Source organism: Lepidochelys olivacea (genome assembly GCF_965140295.1).
Source record: "Lepidochelys olivacea isolate rLepOli2 genome assembly, chromosome: 4".
NCBI classification, from domain to species: Eukaryota; Metazoa; Chordata; order Testudines; family Cheloniidae; genus Lepidochelys; species Lepidochelys olivacea.
In genome coordinates this window covers 134,531,861-134,556,017 of record NC_140414.1, presented here as the reverse complement: position 1 = coordinate 134,556,017, position 24,157 = coordinate 134,531,861, and the positions used below count along the sequence as shown (strand labels likewise).

Below are 24,157 nucleotides of genomic sequence, written 5' to 3'. Positions count from 1 at the left end.
AATCCATAAAAGCTTCAGATTGTGGGAGTGATTAAAATTTTGGCTGTAGGCTTGGGTCAGTTCTTATTTTACTCAAACAGATTCACACATCCATAGTTACTCTACAAGGCCCAGGGGGAGGGCACCGAGGTTAGGAGACCTGCACTGTAATCCTGGCTCTGCCACTGAATTGCTATGTTACCTTGGTCAACTCAGTGTTGCCATCCATCGAGAGTCTTGTGATATTTGCTTTTCATACAGCTCCACTCCCGGAGAGGTGGAATTATATGAGAATCTTAGTTTTCATTTTTTAAAAGTAAAGTGAGTTTCTAGTCCTTGTGGTTTCCCAGAAGAGCTTGAAAATGTGATCCAAGTGCACTTTAAAGGCTCAGAAAGCAGAAGGCAAATAAGAGAACTCAAAATTCATTATTTTTTAAAAAAATCTCACAATTGTTAAGCCAATCTCATGATTGTTGGAACCTGACTCATGCTTTTTGAATGCCTGGGATCGGCAATACTGCATTAAGTACACATTTTCAAAAGCAGACTTTGGTTTTGGATCCCTCTGTTTTTGGCAGCCTAACTTAAGCCACACTGGACCGGATTTTCAGAGAGTGCTGAGCACCCAGTAACTGCAGTTGAAGTCAGGGGCAGCTGCAAATGCTCAGAACCTCTGAAAATCAGGCCCAGGGTGTTTTGAGTTGGTCACTCAAATGCAGAGGCCACTTAAAATGTTAGCCTGAGCACTTCTGTGCCTTAGTTTCCCTTTCTGTACAATGGTGGGGAGAATGATATTTACAAACCTTTAAAGGCTTTGAGAGCCTACAACGGACGTGCTGTGTAAGTGCCAAGTATTATTCTTATTATTCATGCCTTAGTCAGACAGCAGGAGGGTCAAATCACCCAGTGTGGTTGAATGTGTCTGTAGTAGAAAGTTTTTGGAACACCGTTCCTTCCTCCATCACGCTCTTGGGATGGGGCTGCAGCGTTCTCATATTGATGGAGTTGTGGGTTAAAGTTGGAGGCGTATGGCAAAGTACGGTACTCGGCACACACACAACTGTGGGTTTAGAGGGAAACGGCTGGAAGGTATTGTTGTTAAAGAAACAAACCTCCAGAATTCCCCAGTCACCCAGACCAGCCTGCCCCAACAAGCCTTGTGTCATAGTATCTCTGTCTCCCAGCTTCCCGACAGCGTGCGTGAACACCATTTCTCGGGGAGAGATCTGCTAGCACCAGAAAAATAGGCGGCATGGCTCAGTTTAGAGTTGTCCTTGTGTTTTTCCTCCCGCTAGTTACTGAGATAAGGAGTCTGTGAAAGACTGTGCAAAGCACCATGTCTGTTTAATCAGCATACGCGGGAGAAACTAGATATGCCCTGTTAGTGCAGTCACAGCCCAGACATGAAATCAAGAGGAGGTGGAGGTGGGCGTGACTGGGAGAAATGCTCCTTGTCTCTTAGGAGTGTAAGTGTAGCCGAAAGTCCACGGGAAGGGGGATTGAATCAGTGTCCTTGCGGAAAGCCTCTTGGAGCCTGACAGACTGGGGTTGCTGTGTCTCCCAATTCTTGTGTGTAACCCAGAGTGAGTCACGCTGCAGGGTTTGCTGTGCCCCTATTAAAGGGCACTTGGAAGGCTGTGCAGCCTTGCTTGGAATGCCATCGTTTTTAGATGAAATAATATGAGAACTGGGGCATTATCTGGGTGCCTACTAGGACTGGGGTGGGAATTATGGGAATCAATGGGAATTATGCACATTCAGTATTGACCCCAACATCTGCGGCTGCAGTCCAGCACGGCAGTAAACACATTCTGCCTGCCTCTATTCTAACTGGAACTGCAGGGGCTGTGTCGTGTTTTCACCTCGCACCCTGAACGGCTGTGTAATATTGCTGTGCACTAATGAACAGCTGCTGTGCTCCATCCCAGAGCTGGCTGCATATCAGCAGGGAGTGTAGCTTATCGCCACTTATCTCAGGGGATGTTATGAGGCTTGATTAGTAAATGTTTGCAAAGGGCTTTGAGATCCTCTGTGACAGAAGGTCAAAGAGCTGTTATATTGTATTATCTCCTTCCCCCACCGCCCAGGGAGAATCCCCAGGAAAGTTAATGCAGACTGAGGCTGTACCGAATTTCTGTGGAGCCTTTCAGAGCGTGGACCCTACCCCTTACAGAGAGGCAGCTGTGGCAAAGGAAACCCCAGCAAGCGGCACTGTCTAGCCACAGGGAGGGTGTGTGTGGAGACACAGGGTCTCTGCATGGAGGGCCCTGGTGTGTCATGGAGAGCAAGGGTTCTGGAGCAAGCCCCCAGTCAGTCCCAAATGAGGGAGTTTCCTGGCCTTTCCGTGGTTTGTGTGAAGTTTGTATGTGTGGGGGCAGATTCTCTCTGCAAATCGATTGTAGGGATTTCCAAGGTACCGATCACTGATATATAGTTTTAAATTACTGCCCCTGCTGTTCAAAAAACAAAAGTTTGCCTCTTTAAAGCAATTTGAATTACCTGGTGCGCACGGGGTGTGTGTGTGTGGATGGGGTAAGGTGGGCAGTTCTGATGAGCTGGTGCACGCAGTATGGGTAAGGAAGCCACAAGCAGGTTTTTGGAGAACATTGTCAAAATGGTTTAAACATAGGAAAATATGGTATTATCCTCACTTTAGAGATGAGTCTGCGAGAGATGAAACGATTTGCGTACTGTCACGCTCCGGGGCTGTGGCAGAGCTGGGAATGGAACCCCAGTCTCCTGGACTGTACTTAATACTGTAGATCACAGCTGCCTCTAGAAGTCTCGGTTTTATTTGTAAGTGACAGCTGAGGTCTGTTTTGATGTTACGGTGTGGCTGAGCTGTAGGATCTCCTAACGGTTTCGTCTATTAAAATGAGTTGCCTTTGAGATGGTGGAAGTGAAAGGAAAAATGTTTAGATAAGAATAAATTAAGATCCTCCCCCAAAAAGAGGAACCTCTTGTCTCAGATTGACTTTGGTATTTTATGATACTGTACTGTCTAGCTGATTATTGTAATACCCTCTTCGGGGTTTAAAATTGTAGATGTAGCACTTTGCAACTCACTGATAAAACATTGCAACCTCATTAGATGTTACTAATTTTGTAAGAATGTGGAACTCTGCAATGTATATTGATCTAGGTATTTAATACAATGCAGCACTAATCTGTGGTGTCTAACTATCATAGAATCATAGAATCATAGAATATCAGGGTTGGAAGGGACCCCAGAAGGTCATCTAGTCCAACCCCCTGCTCAAAGCAGGACCAATTCCCAGTTAAATAATCCCAGCCAGGGCTTTGTCAAGCCTGACCTTAAAAACCTCTAAGGAAGGAGATTCTACCACCTCCCTAGGTAACTACGCTCTCTGAGCTCATATACTAATGAAAATGTATGTCTTTTGGAATGAGAAGATCTATGTAACATTGACATTTATTTGTATATACATTTTGAACAGAGGTTTACAAGGCCTGATTTTTCAAAATAGCTTCAAGCTGGCATCCAAATGTGCACACCTAAAATTGCATTCTTATGTTTTTACACCTTAGTGTTTTGTTATGTAAAACCTCAAATGTAACTGCACCGATTGTTTTTGCATGTTCAAATAAAATAGTAAGGTACCCAGCTTCCCAATTTTGCATATGCAATTAGATGTCCAGTTTCTGCCACACTGAGTGTTACATTAATAGACCTATTGAAATCAATGGCTTTACTCATGGGTTAAGATCCTGCTGTATATGAGTAAGGGTGGCAGAATCTGCGCTAATATTTGTGTTCTCAGAGGTTTTGTGCATGCAAAATCTTATGGCCTGAAGTAGAAGAGCATAGAGGTATGCAAAACTGGAGGATGTTTCTGAAAATGTGGCCAAAGAAGGACGAAGTCCCAGTGAAAACTAAAAGCATGGATGCACTGGCTAATAGGAGTTTATTCTGTGCATTGAAGAATTTGGCATTCTCTTTGTTGCATGGAATCAGTAGCCATCAGCATCCCTGAGAGTGAGCCTGGTTGGAGAATTAGTGTCTTCCTAGCCATTGGAAATGAAATAGTTCTCAAGTCCTTACTGCTCTCGGATGCACGAAGTGTGTTTAGTCCTTTTGGCTCCTTCATAATAATTGTTACTTACTCTGAGAATTATTTAGTCAACAAAAATCCATGTGTTTAGTCTTCCAGCTAGATAACTTACGTTGTTTAGACAGCAAGTGAATGTGGAGTAACCTGGCTGTGACACTTGTTCTAATTGTGCAGGGGAGAGCAGATAAAATATCTCTCTCCTTTTATGGCAGTCTCCTTTCAGTATCTTGTTCAAAACTTGGCAGACTGAAAAAGGGTCAAAAGCCAGCAAACTGCCTATACTTTTAGTGCTGGCAGCCCTGCTTTATGCCTTTTGATGAACAGAGCATTTGACAATAGCTGTTTGGTAGATCAATCAATATTATGGGGCCAGATTCTGCTTTCAGTTACACCAGCGTAAACCCAGAATGACTCACAGGGTTTCAGTGGAGTTGACACTGCATTAACACGGGTTTAATTGAGGCGAGAATCTGGTAATTTGTCTGACACTGGAGACCCTATCATCCCATTGATTACCCTGTAGAATATCCTGCTGATTTCTGAGTATCTGTTCCTATGCGGAGCCCATCACTGTTGTATCTGAGCTCTGTGCAGAGGTATCGAAGTGAATACAAGAAGGTGTGAGGGGTTATCTTAAATTGCAGTGGTGCTTAGATGCTATGGTGTTGGGCAACAAGAACCTGTATATGTAGATGGTATAATGTGGATCTGGGTTGGGGTTGAGGTAGCTGCGTTATAACCTTGTGAGTGTGAGTGCTTTGCCTGGTGTCTTGCCAGAAGCATGGGCTCTGAGCCATACAGAGGATGCTGGGGTCTCTGCTTTGTGTGCTGGCATGCCAGTGATATGGGTTCTCTGACCATTTCCTTGCTCCCCTGGGCCAATCTACGGTGGAAGTGCTTATGGAGGAAGCATGTTCAACTCTGGGAGGAAAAGATTGTGGGCTGAGTACTTTGTATCACTCACCAGTGAAACCTCTCGTTGAAAAAGGAGCTGTGATGACAAGTCCCGAAGGGAGCTGCATCCTCATTCTCCTCCAGCGTGTTTCACACTCTGAACCTCAGCCTGGTGGGGTTAAAGCAGGGGACAATGGAGTGAAGGGGAAGGATCCTTGGGGATCTGCAGACCTTTGCCGGAGGGCTAGCATAAGAACACAACCTGCGCTTGCCTCTTGGAGAGGTTTGACTCGCTAATCCTTCAGAGGTGAATTCTCCAAGCAGACAGCCAGTCCCCCCTCTGACTTGTGTGAACAGCTGTGGGATTGTGGGAGCCTGCACGCTGGAAAACACTCTCCGAATTCTTTTCCTTCCCTCCAGGTCGAGCACAGCAGTGGAATAATCTGTGACATTCAGACTGTGGGAAGTGGAAGTGACGGAAAAATAAAATAACAGTCTCAGGAAATAGCACTATGCACTTTTCTGCTCCCAATAGGGAAAAGACAACACTTCATTCAACTACCCGAGGCCCATCACCGGTTCCCGCCTGCTAATAACTTTCCCTGTCTCCCTGTGCTCTGCCATCTGCCCCACAGGCAAGGGAGTATCTGGAGCTGGAGTCCGACGAGGTGCATTTAACAGCATGCACTTTGGAATAACACCTGGCAAAACAATTCCATGGGTTTAAAGCTTCTGTGAAGAGCCTGGCCGTGGTTGGGTTGTTGTTTTAATTTTTTTAATTCCTACAGTTCCATTTTGCAAGAAACCCAAAACACCTTCAAAGTCTTGTTTTTATGGATGCTGCTGCTTTTACAAATGTATCACAACCCACTTTTTCATGATGTCCCAAATCCAGTGTGTAATGGATCAAAGCGAGGCCTTCGGAGACAAGCTAACCACTCAGACAGGTGGTCTTCATATTCATAGAGGATTTTTAAAATTTTCCCTCCCCTTCTCAATACTATTAAACCTCTGGATGCAAGCACAGCCTCTCTAGACAGGTGTCTGAGGGAGGACGGCTAGTCTTACATTTCACTTTTCATTTATCTTTAAGAGACACAAAAGCGCAACAGAGTCAGTGAGTTCAACTGATCTCCCCCTCGTTTTCTTTTATCTGGTGTGACATTCTGCAACCAGTCGGACTTTAACTCGCTGAAAAAAAATTTGTTTTCTACCAGGAAATATAATCTTAATCCCAGAGGAGCAAGTTCTCATTTACTCTAATACCCCTTTGCACCAGTCTGACAGTGTTAAAAGGGCTGAAGCGGTGTTGTGGAGCTTTAATGTGAATGAGAATTCTTTGCTCAGTGTGTTTCTAGATGCATTTGAAGGTTATAACTACTGAGGAGGGAGGGGAATTGCTTAGGGTGGTGAAAAGGGAGAAAGAAGAGTCATGGGTTGCAGTGAGAAGTAAAATGTAGACTAAATATTAGGGAAAAAAATTCCAGATGTTTTAGGCTCTAGAACAGCCTTCCAAGGGTAATGGTGATGGAGATGCCATTGTTTGGGATATTTAAAACTGGACCGGACAAAGCTCCAGGGAACAATTCATGTACTGACAAGAAGGCAGATTGTTGCAATAGGTCTCATCTCACTGTGACCAACTGTGTAAATGATCTCAGAGTGGCTGAGAAATCGCCTTTTGGAAATTCTAATTACTGTGCACACACCTGGTGACCTCACAAGTTTTTCTGAATTTTTTTTTTCTCCTCCCAGCAAAGCTGGTAACAAACTTCTTCGCAAACAACCTGAACAGCCCCCCTCCTCTACCTCCAACGCAGACACACACACACAAAAATCAATTTAGCGCACAGGGCTGATGGACCAAGGTTGGTGGCTGGCTTTAAGCAACTTAATGCTGGCAATAAGATTCTCAGACTTTAATCCTCAAAAGCAGATTATTCTCTTTGTTTATGTATAACTGGGATTTAAAAATAAGCAAGGAAAACTTTGGGTAACTGGAGTCCTCACCCACAGATCTGCGGCATTTGGTTCCTGCTGTAGTAGTCTGAATCTTAAACAATGCACAGGAGTTGATGCTGCCTAAGGCTCTTGAGATTCCCTGAGAATTTCCACGTACTGTTTTGAGTGCCTATGGTTTCAGCTCTGGTGGGCTCATCTCTGGCTGCCCACAATCGCTCTATAATCTTGTGGTCCCATTCTAATGTTGGACCCAGCAAACTGCTCTCCGTAATTACAGAGCATGCAGTGCAGAAACATTAGCTCTTAAACCCATTATAGTGTTTACTGCAGGGATTCCTTGGTGCCAAATCCCAGCTCCTGTGGCCAGTGCTGGTATATTTCAGTGGAGACAATACTTCATTTGGAACTTGGGATACAGACAGTTGCCCAAAGCCATGTTCAACAGAACCGTAGATACACTGCCCTTGATCCACTAGATCCTCAGCAGGCTGCAATAGAACTACGCTGACTTACACTAGCTGAGGATCTCAATGCCCAGAACTGGAACATAATGTGGCCCTAAATTTACAGTACTATTATCAGTACTATTCTCTATTAAGATATTTTATCTTAGCATTTAAGGCCAGTTGTAGGTGTGTGAAGGCAATCCCTACTAGGATATTCTTGGAGTGTGTGTGTGTGTCGGGGGGTGGGTGGGTGGTGGTGGTTGGGGAGGGTCCCAGGCTTGACTCCTCCTGTTTGTGATACACATGGCTTCAGGTTGTGACCTTGCATCATTACACAGCGATGGAATGTCATCTGTTCACAAGGCTGTGTTGCCATAATGCATGCTGCAAAGGATGACAAACCTAGTTAGCAGGTAGGATACAGGGGAGATGTGTGAAAATCAGGGTGGTCCCCTGAACATTCAGGGGTGACTCCACTCTGTGTGCCTCCTCCCATCATGTGAAGGCAAGGATTATAGGTGCCTAAAGCTGGGCCTGATGACTTTGGATCCTAAATCCTTTCTGATTGTTGTAATCTGAGCAGCTGCCCCATGTAAAATGAACTAGCTTGCTCATTCATGAATTACACAGATGTCTATGTACCTGAGAGAGACAGGGCGGGTGAGGTCATATATTTTGTTGGAGCAACTTCTGTTGGTGGAAGGGACAAGCTTTTGAGCTTCACAAAGCTCTCCTTGAGTTCTAGAGAAGGACACTAGACTGTCCAAGCTAAATACAAAGTGGGACAGATTGTTAAGCATAAGAAGTTCACCAGTGGTGGAGGAAACAACTTAACATGAAGAGGGCAGTTAACACCTCTGCAGTTGTAGGACGATGGAGGTTTAGTAGGCTACAGGGTATATTACAAGTTGTTTTAATGGGCCATAAAATCAGTGTCTTTGTTAAGTCCATGGTTTTTAATGTCCAGCAGAGTTATGAATTTAAGGGCACGTCTACACTTAAAACACTGCATCGGCCCAGCTGCACTGCTGGAGCATATCGGTGCAATGGAGAACAGAGTTTGATCCACATATAACCAGTGCCTATATGCGCCAAGGATGTATTTGCCAGGCATGAATACTAGTGGTAGCTTGGTCCTGCTGCTGTGAGTAGTATCAGACAAATCACTGATGATAAATAATGATAATGAATGGGATAGACTGTGTTCAACAACCTAGTAATTAATAACTTGAGAGAGGCATATGAAATCTGTCAACACCTGGAAAGGATCCACTAATTGCCTCACACGTAAGTAAGTAAGGCTGCGAGTCTGTTGTGGATGGAAATCATGGATTCTGTGACTTTCCGGAACCTCCATGACTTCTGCAGCGGCCGGTGCGGCTGGCCAGTCTTATGTTCTAAATTTTTAAGTTTTCTGTTACATTACATATTATAATATACAGTTTATATAAAGACAAAATCAAAATGAAACATTTCAATTGATTCAAAACAATTTTTCCCCCCGGAATTTTTGTTCTTAGAGAATTTTTGGATTTTGTTCCAAACTGAAACAAAGCCAAATTTGGAAATATCAAAGTCCTTCACCAAACAGAATTTCCATCCTCCACACAGCCCTAGTGTGTACTTACCCAATATGTGAGACTGTATGTACCTGGTCAATGCCCCATGTGCTTTGTACACTGTAGTTGCTCTAAAGGTAACATAGTCCAGTGGACAGGGCACCTTGGGTCTGTTCTCAGCTCTGCTACTGGACTAGTGCTGAATTCAGGTCAGGTCACTTGAGTTCTGAATGCTTCAGTTTCTGTAGCTGAAAATCTGTGCTTGTGGCAAGTAAGCCTCTGAGTACTGACAGCATATGTTAATAAATGAAAAATTTATATATATGTATTAGATTTAGTCTTCTCTCCACTGGAATAATAATTTTAAAACCTGTTTTAAGAAGAGAACTTCCTTAAATTAAAAAACAAAACAACCCCCCAAGCAAATTAAATAAATCAGTCCCACGCGGATACACAAATCGCTTCCTTGTAAATACGAGCCCCGGAGCAGATGTTGACAGAGTTTAGGGAGAACACCCACTCTCATGTTAATGGTTTCAACCTGTTAATCTGAAAATGCTGTATTCCAATCTTCAGCCAGTTTTTAAATAGAAAGTCGAGAGAGAAGCGCTGTTTGTCTAGAGATATGGGAGGCTGTGCCAAGTTTGAGATAATAACATTTGCTGGAGTGTCTGCCCAGCACTGACAGAGAAGCTTTCAAGAAATGGAACTTTTCTTCACAACATAGAAGTTTTCTGAACAGCCCGGTCTCTGGATTTTGGCTTTAAAGGTGACTTTTTCAATCAGGCAGATAAATACTTACTTTAATGGAGGTAGGGGGGAAAAAATTGGCAGCTCAGACAGAGAAGGCCCTTTGTTTCACCTTAACTGCCAAGCCAGTGATCCTGACCCGCCGTGATTGTCTGTAAAAGGAGCTGCTTAAAAAGATTGAACTAGTTGACACTCACGGCTTGTTCCTCTGGGAGGCGGGGATCAGGCTGTAATGACAGGTACAACAGGGTGGTGATGACAGGTTCATTCAGACAATATTCTGAGGTTGCCCGTGGCCCTTAGGCTGTCATCAAGCCTTTGGCAGGACCTGTGGCTATAGGAGGAGTAAATAGGTCTTCAGCCAGTACGGTACCAATGGGTGAAGTAACGCGGGTTGTTCAGGTTAGATTAATAAGGGGGCAAGGGACAAGGGAAGGCTCCTCACAATGAGTGAGCCAATTCATGGGTCTGCTGTGCTTTGCTCAGTCTCTGATATTACAAGGAAACAGGTTTATGGGAGCAGAAAATATGAAACTGATAAAAAGAAGGGGTTTTCGCCAATTTAAAACAACAGGGATTGATTTTTCGGCTATACTGAGCCCCTCCAGGCTCCTACTGACTCTCTTGTGTGGGATCAGCACTTCTGTACGCCAGGCCCATCCTACGTTTGTATTTGTCTAGCATCTTTTACTTAAGGATCTCAAAGTGCTTTGCCAGATCTGCCACCCCTTGCCGCCAAAGGAAATTTGATTGGTTGATTATTTAGGCTCCAGAGCATCCCTGAGAGGTAGGTAAGTCACAGTATTCCTGTTTACACACAGCAAAATGGGTCCTTGGCTCCAGTTCTGCTCTGTTACACAATGTAAATCTAGAGTGACTTCACTGGAGTCAAAGGGAGGTACTCTGGATTTACACCTGTGTAACCGAAATCAGTATCTGGTTCAGAGAGAAAGGTGAAGGGACTCTGCCAAAGTCTTACATTGGGTCCATGGCAGACCTGGGAAGAGAGTCCATGAATTCTGGGTCACAGTCCCCTCACTCTGTTGGTGAACACCCCACTCCCCCAGCATGCACACAGGGCTTCAGCTTGTAGCGCAGGCCTGTTGCCTTCCATGGTGCCGAGGGGCACTGGTAGGATGTACTGCTTGTGTCTGGTGTCCTAGCAAGTGCTGCTTCTTCTGCAGTCTCAGCTGTATCCTCTGATACACGCACACATCCCAGTGCTGTTTGAAAAATATCCACATCCCACATACCTGTACGACCCAGATAGCTCAGAGGAAACCTTGTGCCAAGAGCGCTGCGATGCAAAGACGCCGTCCAGGTTATCCTCATTTACTAGCAGCTTTGACAAGTTAAATAGGGGCTGAGATTAAATATGAATGGGGCCTGTGTTGGAAAGATCAACCTTGGAGACCATTTAAAAAAACAACAAACCGTATATCAACAAAAAGGTCACGTGACCAAGTAGAAAAGAATCTAGGCATGTGGGCTGTGGCTGCTGCTACTACCATCACATTGCAGCAGAGTGAATAGGAGGGGCAGAAATGAGCGCTGGAAACATACAGGGCAAAATCTGTTACAGTGCGACCGTTCTAGTGGGGGCGGGGCGAGGGATTGTAGGGGTGCTGCTCCCAGCTAGGGGAACTGCAGCTGTGGAAACATAGCATCACTTTAGGCTTTCTTAATGGCTGGGCTTCCCAAAGAACCTCCTTTTGCTGAGGCAACTTACGTGTGAGGCAATTAGTGGATCCTTTCCAGGTGTTGACAGATTTCATATGCCTCTCTCAAGTTATTAATTACTAGGTTGTTGAACACAGTCTATCCCATTCATTATCATTATTTATCATCAGTGATTTGTCTGATACTACTCACAGCAGCGGGACCAAGCTACCACTAGTATTCATGCCTGGCAAATACATCCTTGGCGCATACAGGCACTGGTTATATGTGGATCAAACTCTGTTCTCCATTGCACCGATATGAATATGAAGTGATTTCAGCAGTCACTCCAGATTTATACCAGTGTAACAGAGCAGAATTTGGCCCATTGTTTTTGTTGTTTCAAAGTAAAGTTCTTTGATTGCAGTTTTGTTTTTTTTAAAAGCAGTTAATACTAAAAGAAACCCAGTTTCTGTGTCACCTTTAGCTGGGAAGTGCATTATAAGTAGAGGATGAAACTCTTCACTCCACTAAGGTAGTGTAAATCTGGACTGACTTCAGCAGAGTCTCTCCAGATGTACCCAGGGTGCAATCTAGGTTTACTACTAGGTGGCCAGAACATTTTGGAAGAAATGAAATTTCATTGGCATACGCTGTGTTGCCAGAGTTGAAACATTGTGATGAAAATGCCAGGAAGGGAGAGGAGATGGACACTCTGATACTCCATAGCCTGGTGGTTAAAGCACAGGCCATGCAGTCACTGGCCTGACTCGGGCTCCCGCTGCAGGGCTAAAAATAGCAGTGTAGATGTTTGAGTATATGTCCGGTCAGGATATGCCTGCTACTGTAATGCAAGTAGACGGTACTACCTGTGGCTCATCAAACCCACTGCCTTGTGGGTAGCTCCAGAGGGTGTAAGGCAGAGTACACAAAGATCTGTGTGTATAGGGCATGTGTTATCAGCATACTTTTGTATGGGAGCAAGACACGGACCTTATGCTCTCATCAGGAAAAGAGGCTCAACAGCTTTCATATGCGTGGCCCTCGACGAACTGCTGGAATCCCGTGAAGGGACAGAGTCACCAACACTGAGGTGCTCAAGCGGGTCAGCATACCCAGCATGCAAACATGCCTCAAACAGACACACCGCTGCTGGCTTAGGCATGTGTGCCGAATGAGTGATGGGCGCATCCCAAAGGACGTCCTCTACGGTGAATTGGCATCTGGAAAAAGACCCAAAGGATGCCCTAAATTGCGTTTCAAGGATGACCTCAAAGAACTGGACATGGATATGGACAAACGGGAAGATCACACTCAGGACTGCAGCCTTTGGAAACAAGAGCTTAACAAAGGTCTTTGGAGTTATGAGAGGACGCAGTCCAGCTTAGCGGAGGAGAAAAGAGCTCACAGAAGGAAGAGCCCAAAGAGTCGAAACATCACCTTTTAAATGTGACAGATGCGGCAGGGATTGTCTCTCTAGAGTGGGTCTCTTCAGCCATGTTCTCACCTGCCATAAAACCATCTGAGTAAATTCTTTATCTCTCAGGGGTGCTATCCATGGTCTCTCGAGACTGAAGGATGCCTACTACTTAGATGTTTGAGTTCAGGTTGGAGCCTGGGCTCGAGACCCTCTCTCCCCTCGCTGGGTTTCAGATCCTGGGCTCCAGCCCAAGCTCAAATGCCTACACTACTCTGTTTAGCCCTGCAACATGAGGTCTGAGATTCACTGCCTTTTTTTGCTGTGTAAACGTACCCTCCGATTGAAGTCTCTGCTTCTGCCTGATACAGAATGATCCAGGGCAAAAACATCTGCTTTGAATCAGACAGAGTAGGGACTTGAACCTGGGTCTCCTACAGCCCAAGAGGCTGCCCTAGCCAACGCACATCCCTCGTTCCTGAATAAAAAAAGCTCAGGCTTTGACACAACTCCGTTTTCATGAAAACAGTTTGGCTTCGTTCCAATGCGGAATGAAAACAGATTTCGAAATTTCGAAAGTTGCCATGAAACAGAGTCGTCAGGCACCTGTCAGCGCTCGTTACTACATCAGAACCACAAAGCTCACTCACTGCTTCCTTCAAGACCGCTTGCTATCTTCTTTGCAAGACAGATCCTGCGTTTATGTGCATGCTATAAAACTGTATATCATCTGAAAGAATGCTCCCTGATCAATTATCACTGACTCTAGCTAAAACATCCCTTATCTCAAATATGGGCCAACAACATACATTAGTAAGGCTGCCTCTGGTGGCATAATATTTTAGTAGAAATGGATCTGTATTAAAAGATCAGATCTAAACCCTTCTCATTTTTGGGTTAGGGTTTATGTTGCTGGATCCAAACCTACGCCTATGGTTTTGATTCTGGGTTGGATCCTATCCTGGAGGGGCCTGCTTTCTGGATCTAGTTTGGGTAGTGGTCAGGAGAGTAGGAATTTAATGAAACCAGCTGATCATGTGAGATTTCCACCATTCTGGATGGTGTAAACCTCATGAGAATAGCTCATAAGACTTGAGTAACATCAAACTCGGTTCTGAGTCCTAGCCTTGGTTTGATCTCAGATCCTAGCCAAAACCAATCTGGAATCAGAAGCAAACTCTACCTTTCTGCTTAGATTACAGAACCGTGGGCCTGGGGCAATAAGAAATTCTCACAGTCTTTTGGCACAACAGCAATCTAGTGCAGCATCAGCATTTTCAGCGTTGGATAATTGGGATGCTTCCAAAACTGATTTCAGAGCCAAGCAATGCAGCGTCCCTGGCTGCTGTGCACTGCAACATTTTGCATTGGGTATTGAAGCATTTTGTGGCATGTTAGTGAACTGAGAAGTATGACACACACAATCTTTTTGGAATGGTGTGTCACTTAAGCTGTCTCATGACACTGCTACAATGTGTGTGTGTGGCATGTCATTTCACTGACATGCATACCACAGCATATGTGGCCCCTGTCAACATATGTCCTTTAAACTTGGTCCTCGTCTTTGGTCAATAGGCATTTTATATGGATCTGGGGCTATCTAGACCCAAAAAGAAACATTGCCTTATGGGTAAAGGCACCTTAGTCTGAACCTTTGTGACCAGGAATCCTGAGCATGAAGTTCCCAAGCAGTCTGTAACCACAGGGGTTATAGCAAAACAAGTAACTCACTCAAAGAGCTCGATCCTATTCCCGCTGAAGTCTGTGAGAATTTTGTCACGGACATCAATGGGAGCAGAATCAGGCCCATAAGTTTAGTAGCAGATCCAACTGCTCCAGACAGCATGATGTGTCATAGAGGTCACCACTAATCCTGCACTTAGTCGGAGGTTGGCCTGAGTTGGTCCCTAAGTGTTTGAGAAGGGTGTTTGGTTGGCTAATGCCATCCACTTTGCAAACCTCTTATTTGTGGCTTTTCCATCACAAAAGTTGACATCATGGGGACCTGATGATAGGAAGCAGGGTTGGTATTGTGGTTAAAGTGCTGAATGGAAGCTCAGGAGAGTGGGGATTTGCCGCATACTGCCTGGATGATCTTGGATGAGACACAATCTGTTTGTGCCTCAACTCCCCCTCTGTACAATGGGGATAATAGTGCTTCCTTTCTCCCACCCTGTGTCTTTCTTATCTATTTAGACTCCAAACTGTTGGGGGCAGAGACTATTTAGTTGTCACAGAGAGTGATCCTTAAAAGTTTCAGATAGTTTGGGATTGGCGATGCCTTAGATCAGTGGTTTTCAAACTTTTTTTCTGGGGACCCAGTTGGAGAAAATTGTTGATGCCCGCAACGCAACAGAGCTGGGGATGAGGAGTTTGGGATGTGGGAGGGACTCAGGGCTGGGGCAGAGGTTTGGGGGGCAGGAGGGGGTCAGGGCTCTGGACTGGGGGTGCAGGCTTTGGATGGGGCGACCTAGTGCCTGACATGCCATGACCCAGTACGGGGTCACGACACACGGAAAAACACTGCCTTAGATAACTTCTCTGTACTCTTTCCACTAAAATCTATGCACCAAATCTTCATGCCACCAGAGTCAGGGGTTTTCCATTTTATTAATGTGCCAGCTGCCTTTTTTCTTTCCACGGTCAATCTATGAAGTAAGTCTCAGAGCATGCTGTCCTGGTGGGTTTAGTACAATTAGAATTAGGTATCAGAAATAGATAATCAGAAAATGCAGTCACGGAAGTTGGCTCTTAGTTATCGTAGTTTCTCCTCATCTACAATGAGATTTTGGAAGGAAGCCCCCAAAACAAATAAACAAAAACCCAATGGCTACAATGCACGAAAGATCTCAGTATTGAATCTGTGGCCAGCCTCGTCTGCGTTTGCTTTTTGGGGCTCTAGGGGCATTTCCATTTGGGCCTCACTTTGTTCTTTCGTCATCCTTGTTTTCGCAGCTGTCACATGGCCAGGAAGAACCAGAGGGTGAATGCATTTAGCCACAACTCTTGCAAGACCTCACTGTTGGCACATCTGCATTCTGCTAGACCTTTGTTTTTCTTCTTTCTTTTCCTTCTTTCCATAGTAAACTAGGGACTCCGGTGGGTGGGCATGTGGCTAAAAGACATGAATGATCTGATTTAATGGGGGAAAATGCATTTTAGTGAAATCTCTGACTTCCATACAAACATGTCATCATGGTCTCCTCTAGGTGATTTTGAAAATCCCACTAGGAACCTATCTGCCCCGTTAGCACCTAAATAACTTTAAAAACCTCACCCTCAGTTGCTCCAACATATGACTAGTTGGGAATTTCTATCAAGTGTTCTGCCTGGGATTCATTTTAAGTGAAGAAAAAATAGTATGTTGAACAAGATGTGGTTGTAGGCCAGTAACTGCAAGGGATGGGACCTTAGTCAGACTGTTCCTTCAGCCCTTGTTTTCTAAAGCTAACTTAATTAGATCATACACCTGTCCCTCTTATGTGGTAATTTATATGGGGAAGCTACTGCTGTACATGTACCTGGCCAGATTCTGAGATAATTTACGTTGGGGTAATCTGGAACGTTTCCAATCCTTTATTGGCATCACTCCATTTTATGCCAGTTTAGCCAATCTTCAAGCTGGTCCTGGGTGTTCCAATTGGCCATAACTGTGGGAAAGTAATGAAGAGCCTTTGTTACGACGTGGTAGAAGTTGAAAACCAAATTTAAAGAGCGAGACAAAAAGGCTCCATCTTTATGCTCAAGACTGTCACATGCAACATAGAGACCTCTCCGTGTAAATCCTGAATTGCTGGAATTCCTGTAGCCTCAGCAAACCCTGTCTAATCTCTCCCGGTCCCTCACATATCGCCTCTGAATGTTTTCAATGAGTTCCCAGGCCTCGTGCTTTCTTGCTCCTGATAACTAGCCATTGCTGGGATGCCAGCAGTGCTGCATTGCATAGTTCAGCTATCAACTAAAATACAACAAGATAAAGGGAATGGTTTAGGGCGAATATCTGTGGTAATTTAGATGTCAGGGATACACAACACATTTTCCCGAGCAAGATTTTTAAATGGATCTGCTTCAGTTTTGAAAAGATAAGAGTTGGCTTTTTTGATAGCATGCTGTCCCTAACAATATAATGCAAACATTCCTTCAAGCCCACAAATAGCCTCTTGCAGCGAGGGATATATTTGAAATTGTTCTTAAATGGCAGGAAGTCATATTCCCACCTCCAGATATACTATTAGAGTTTTAAAAGGTCTTGGTAAATAAATGTAGCAGTGTAGTTGTAGCTGTGTCGGATATTAGAGAGACAAGGTGGGTGAAGTACTGTCTTTTATTGGACCAACTTGTTGGTGAGAGAGAGAGAAGCTTTTGAGCCACACAGAGCTTTTCTTCAGGTCTGGGAAAAGGTATTCGTAGCATCACAGTGAAATGCAAGCTTGGTAAATAAATGTCACACAGGGCCAGATCTTCAGAAGAAAACCTGATTATGGGAGTGGTAGTGGGAGCTGAGATCTTTAGAAAATCTGGCCCATAATAAGTGAAATGAGACACCCGGGTTGAAGGATCTGTTGATGTGATCAAGCAATTACAGAATCACAGAAATCAAAGATAGAAAAAGGATTCTTAGGCCATGCCTATGTCCTTGCCAGTGCAGCATTGTTCCCTGCAGTGTATTCTCACGTACTTTTGTCTAGTCCTGTTTAATTGTGTCAGGTAATGGAGCTTCCACCACTACCCTTAGGAGACCGTTGCGCTTTCAGCTAGATCTCGTCATTATGAAGCTTTCCTGATATTCAGCGTAAATTTTCCTTTCCCTTAATTATTAGGTTGCAAATAATTAATTTCCACATTAAAGTTGGTAGGAGATACCTACATGCCCAAGTGGAGAGAATGGATCCCTCAGAATCTGTGAGGCAAAAGGGGGATGAGGTGGCTTTGTCCAGTGCCTGTGCCCAGCGATTGAACAGTAAAATGCCACCCTGGAGCAGGTTTCTACATCACAGCCATTAATGTAGAAATTTCTGTTCACGTGCAGTAGGTGTGATGCCTCATGGCTTAAACAGGTAGCTTGATTTATAGTGCTTGTTATGAGGAATGGTGCCTGGTTGGGCCAGGGCTGAGAGCCTGAGGACTGTGAGTTTAAAAGGAGAGAGACAGTTGTCTAGTATAGGGGTTCTCAACCTTTTCCTTTCTGAGCGCCCCCCCTCCCCCAAATGCTATAAAAACTCCATGGCCCACTGTGCCACAACAGCTGGTTTTCTTCATATAAAAGCCAGGGCCGGAGTTAGGGGGTGTTAAACAAAGCAACTGCCCATGGTTGCAAGCCACAGGGCTCCCTGCAAAGCTACACTGGTCAAGCTTCGGCTTTCACCCTGGGTGACAGGGCTCAGGGCCCCAGGCTTCAGCCCCATGCAGTGCGGCTTGGGCTTTCTGCCCTGGGCCCCAGGAAGTCTAATGCTGGCCCTGCTTGGCGGACTCCCTCAAACCTGCTCGCGGCCCCCCAGAGGGCCCTGGACCCCCTGGTTGAGAACCACTGGTCTAGTAGTTAGAGCAGGGGTTTGGGAGTTGAGGACATGGTCACTCACTGGCAACGTGGCCTTGGTTACTCACTTGCCATGTGGCCTTGGGCATGTTGCGTAACAGCTTTGTGCCTGGTTTCAGAGTAACAGCCGTGTTAGTTTGTATTCGCAAAAAGAAAAGGAGGACTTGTGGCACCTTAGAGACTAACCAATTTATTTGAGCATGAGCTTTCGTGAGCTACAGCTCACTTCATCGGATGCATACCGTGGAAACTGCAGCAGACTTCAGTTTCCCCATTTGTAAAATGAATGTAATAAGATTTACTCCCCTCCCACACAGGAGTGTTGCGGGTATCAATGCTTATAAAGTGCTTGGAGCTTCTTGGATGAAGGGTTCTAACTAAATGCCTATCCTGCTGTCTGATATTGTCTCACTGTTTCCTTGCACTCCTCTGACAGTCTGTCTGTATCTATCTGTTGTCTCTCGTCTTAGACTCGGACTGTGAGCTCTGTGGGGCAGGGACTGTATTTTGGTTTTGTGCTGTAGAGCACTTTGCACCATGGGGGCCAGGTCCAGGACTGGAATCCCAGGGGCTATGGTGATACGAATAGGAAATAATAATAATACGTGTCATGATGACACTAGTCCAAGCTTTCAACTTGGGTCCCTAATTCAGAAAAAAGATGCCCGTGGCATGGAAGTGATTTGCCAATACTCTGACTAGGGGCAGATTTGGCAGGGAGGAAAGGATTGTAGCCACCTCCTCCATTCATGGAGACTACTCTCCACCATTAATGGAGTGGGATCGGCATCAGCTTGGGAGGCAGCTGCTCACCTGCCCTTCCTGACGGGTGATTTATGCTCCTTAAATGAACGCAACCTCCAATTTAGGTGCAGCACTTCACCTGACAGTGCTATGCCCAGCCACTGGGCTGGGAAAAGGGCGGGAAACCATCCCCAAAGCTGTAGTGGGGCAAAGGAGAACATTGTGGGGGTGGGGATGGGAGTGGGGGAGAGATCGAAGGACATTCCTCATCACAACACTCTGTGCACAGATTTTCCTTTCACAGCTATTTTAAGTCTGCTTTATTGCAGATCCATTCAGCTTTTATTGGTATATAGTACACTACGTAGTAGCAGCCACTGCTGTCTGCACAGCTCTTAACATGATACCCTGCCAGATGGCAAGAATATAAACCTGCATTTGTACCCTTGGATTGATCAAAGTTTTTCGCTGTTGTCGCCCCTGTAACGTTGTCACAGATGTGAGGCTACTACATGCTGGCTCTCATCTCCACAATGGCGGCTTATATAAATACAGCACAGTGCCCCTTTCATAACAATATAATGCACGCATTCCTTAAATCCCAGGAATAGCCGTGTGCTGGGGAGGATGCTCTGTAAGCTTTTTCCATAAGCCTTTTAGGCAAGGATTGAGCGGGGAGGGAGCAAAGCTAGCGCCTGGGGCCAGATCTTCAGCTGGTGGGAAGCACCACCCTTACACTCATTTGCACCAGTTTCAGTGTGAATCCCAAGAAGGAGGGAAATTTGGAGACAGTTAATAAATGTCATTTGAAAGGTTGATGGTATGGTCACTTTGGATTAACCGAAAGGTGTGCAGGGGGGCAGAAGTTTTCATGGAAGGGAACGTGGATGGGTGGACAATGAAAGCCCTGTCCTGTCAGAGGAAAGTCTGCTATAAAGCAGCTGTAACATTTAGGGAGCTATTCTTTTAAAAATATAAGATGCATCGTTATGGCTTAAGGTTTGTTCAGATGGATTGGCCGAATTGAGCTCTGCTTCCTCCAAATAAGTTTTTCTGTCTGCGTTATCCCTTTCTCCCCCCATCTTCTTTCCTGTTGGCCAGGGTGTTTTTCCAGCAGGAGGCATCCCACCTTCAGGGCAGGTTGGTAACCCCCATGTGTTTGATCAGTCTCCTCCATGTAGAACGGTGATCCATCACCGCACGGGAGGGGAAGTGTGGAGAGGGTGTGCATGCTCTTTGTGTGAGCCACACAGTGTAAGCCACCCAGTGCACTACAAGAGGGGAGTGAGGTGCAATGGTTAGAGCAGGAGACTAGGAACTGACACCCCTGGGGATCTGTTTTTGATGCTGCCACTGATTTGGTGTGTGTCTTTGGGCGAGTCAAATGCTACCCTTTGTGTCCCTCGTTTTTTCCACCTGCATAGTGTCTGTCCACGTTGATATCCTTGGATGAAAAACAACGTGGTTCAGATTCTGTCCCCTTTTCCCATGTAGAACAGTGTCTGACTCCATGAGCAGGCCCACTGAAATTGACAGTGGTGGCCCCATTGCAAATACTGTATAAATGCATAGTGAGAGACTGTCCTTGCCCTGAAGAACATCTCTAAGTCACTGAAAGGTCAAGTGAGTTGTCCGAAGTGTCATAGAAAGACTCTGAGAGAACCAGGACTGGAACCCAGGTCTACTGTGGGGCTAGTCCAACTCCATAACCACAAGATCACCCAGTCTTCCTCCCTGGTCTACTATAATTTTTATTAATAATTTAGCCCCAGTATATTAATGTAGCCCATTATCACTAGACTACAATTCCTCCTCATGCCTTTTGGAGTTACGATCACATTGTGCTTTTAACATGCAGTCACCAGCCGTGGCCTCGGTGAAACCATTCACTGGCCAGGATGCAGTCGGTAACATAAAAGGAGGTCAAAACCTGGCAGCTTTCTTTTCTAAATGGCACTTTTCTCACATTAGTTGGGGGAGGGGAAGAGTCGTTTGGTGAGATTTATAATGTCATGGTTGCTTGCTTCTTGGCTGACATAGCAGGAAGAGCCCCCAGAGCATGCCAGCAATAACCCTTGGAGCTCGAGAGAGAGACACTCATAAAGATAACATTTTATTTATTCTCAGAGAAACAGGATGATGGGAAATGTGTGTGTCCCAGACAAGAGAATCGCCCCCATCTCCATGCTCCCATGGAGCAGCTGGACTCTCTTAACTGCTGTAGTCCCAAACAGCTTCAAAATCACTTCCCCAGTGCCTTCAAAGGAGTTTTTGATAAATGTATTAAACTTTACAGCCAGCCGGGGCTCTAATTGCTAGGAGCATTATGATAAGATTTTTTCTTGTTGTTTCAAAACAATCTGTAGGACGGCATACCAGTAGGGCGGGCACAGATCCGCTCCACAGCTTCTCCTCTGGCAGATGGAGAGTAAGTGGGAATGCGCCTCCCTCACCCGGATTTCAAACACAACCATGTTGGTATTTTATAATCCATCCATCAGACTTTTTGTGTGGACAGAAGTTCAACACCAAGGGTGGGTTGTCCTTCTTGGCTTTTTCATCTGCTCCCTACTTATAGTTACCACAAATGCATGTTTTTTCAAAGAATGCTCCTGTTTCTTTACTGCTCAATTTAGTGGCTGTGGTCTGTTAAAAAAACAAAGCGCCAAAACAAACAAACAAAAAGGTCAGAGAGGCCTTTAGTTGCAGTCTAAAAATAGGAAAATCTTTGCTGCTAAATGAAGTATAACCATAAATTCAAGAAGAATTTTCAAGAAGCTAGAGACCAGCACTGAGTTCAGTTTGATCTCCCTGTTAACTTTCTTCTTACAGGCAAACAGAAAAAGTTTAAATGTGTATTTTATTGTTTTCTGTTCCTAAACATAGCTCAAGTATCTTCCATTGCTGTACATCATTAGTTGTTTTTAATTACCTTACATTTTTCTTACAACTTTCATCGAAGGAGGATCTCAAAGCAGTTTGTAAATGCTAATTAAGCTTCGGAACATCCCTGTGAGCAGCAGTATAGTCATATTCGGTGAGTAACCTGATATTCAGGGAGATGGTCAGTTGCCCGAAGTTGCAAAGCCAGGAATAGAACCCAAGGGCCTGAGCATCAGCTAGAAGGCAAACTAGGTCATTGGTTAGACCACCACTCTGAGATTTGGGAGACCTGGGTTAAAGTCTATGCTCTGCTTTGAGGTTCCTGGATGACCTTGGGCAAGTCACTTAGCTTTTCTGTGCCATATTCCCTGTCTGTAAAATAGGGGTGACATGAGTTCACAGGGTCCTTGTGAGGATAAATGTATTAAAGATTGTGAGGTGCTCAGCACGATGGTAGCGGGAGTCAGAAGAATGCCATAGATAGATTTTCACTTCTTCCATTCTTGTGCTTCTGATGGGGGTGGTGCAAATGTGGCTTTAAGCCACTGGGAAGCGGAGTGTAGCTGCAGCGCTATGCTCTCTAGCTATGGCCCCGATTTGCTCCCCAGCCATTACACCAGCTGTCCAGGGAGGCAGCCTGCTTGGAGGGCGGGACTTTCAGGGGGACATTTCCGCCCACTCCGAGGCCCCTTTCCGCTGACAGAGCTGCGTAAAGGGGCTCTAGCGTCTGTGAGAATCAGGCTCGGAGAATCCGGCCCAGAACCGGCTCTAGGCACCAGCAGAGCAAGGACATGCTTGGGGTGGCACATTTCCAGGGGCGGCATTCTGGTCGTCCTTTTCTTTCGGGGCAGTTGTGCTCTCAGAGCTGCGCCACTTAGACGGGGCGAGGGTGCCGCGCCCCAGGCCGCAGCGGGAAGGGGAAGCCCCAGCCCTGGGATGCTGAGCTGCCAGGTCCCAGCCGCTACCTGAGGAGGAGAGGAGAGTGCCTCATTTGCGCACTGGCTGCTGCGCTGCCTTGTGCCACCCCTTATCTCGGGGCATTTCTGTGCGGCCGGGCGAGGGGGGGGGGAAAGCCCCTGCAGGTGCTGGGAGAAGGTAACATCACTCCCTCCACTTCCAGCGCCGCCTGCGAGCCCCAGCCCCACCTGAGCTTGGGGCGGCAAAAAGCCTAGAGCCGGCCCTGATCCGGCCTATCGGTCCCTGCTAAAGGCCTCAAACCTCAGATTCTTCACTTAAGCCATATGACTTCGCTTGTCAGCTCCTTGGGGCAAGGACCATCTTTTTGTTCTGTGTTTGTTCAGTGCCTAGCAGAGCAGGGCCTAGACTGGGGCTCTAGACTCTCACAATGCATCTAATAATAATAGTCATAATAACGAATAATTCTTCCTCCCTACGCTAATGCCATTAGGTTATGGGCCTTCACGTCATCAAGGTAATAGGTAAAAGGTCTGACTACTTTTCTCCAATGCTAAGTGGAGCTATACAGTTCTCAGTTTTCTGTTATGTATGGAAAAGAGGTTTACTCAGTATTACAGAGAGTCTCATTTGCCTTTCTCCTAGACAGACACTTTGCTTCGTTAGTAATCCGTTACCTTTTAGGATGTCTATATGTGAGTGGGGTAGTCTAGCAAGCCAAAGGCAGCAAGATCTTCACAACAGAAGAACAAAGGAAAATTCAATGAAATTCTAAGGCTCCAAATTTAAAAGCGACGAAAAAGAAAAACTGTTTTAGCCAATGCACACATTAACCTGTGAAACCTATTGCACAAGATATCGCTAAGGCCAAGTGCTTCGTAGGATACAAAAATGGCTAAATCCTTTATATGGATAATGGGAATTCCATTGTCACATTAGATAGGTTATATCTATTGTCTGGAAAGGATCTACATCCTCATGCTTCAAGGCATAAACCACATGCTACCTGCCTGAGGCTAGGAAGAAACTTCCAGTGTTCTCTGAAGCAGGTGATACTGGCCACTTCAGAAACAGGACACTGGACTAGATGAACTTCTGGTATGGTCCAGTGTGGCAATTCCTGTCTTTCTTCCTGACCTAAAATAAACAAAACCCAACCCAACAAATTAAATAATAATAATAACAAATTTCCTGCTTGTGAAACTCTTGTGGCCGTTCACGTGAAAGGACTTAATACGGTGTTTTGGAAATAACATCATCACCTTGAATGAAATGTAGAGGTTACTGATTCCCTTGATTTCTTTTTATTATTCCACTTCCGTTGAAATGGGAACCACGAG

General features: G+C 45.3%; 1 protein-coding gene across 3 annotated transcripts in view; it reads left to right on the top strand.

The window, feature by feature from the left end:
- FGFRL1 (fibroblast growth factor receptor like 1) overlaps positions 1 to 24,157 on the top strand; it is a 253,883-nt gene that overhangs the window by 43,685 nt on the left and 186,041 nt on the right. The window contains exon 1 of one of the 3 annotated variants that reach the window (XM_084626170.1): positions 5,828 to 5,893. The exons of the other annotated variants lie outside the window; for them this stretch is intronic. Within the exon in view, the coding sequence (XP_084482296.1) occupies positions 5,848 to 5,893 (46 nt within the window). The 5' untranslated portion in view covers positions 5,828 to 5,847. Of the gene's footprint in view, positions 1 to 5,827; positions 5,894 to 24,157 lie in introns of those variants that run through there. 3 annotated transcript variants of the gene reach the window in all.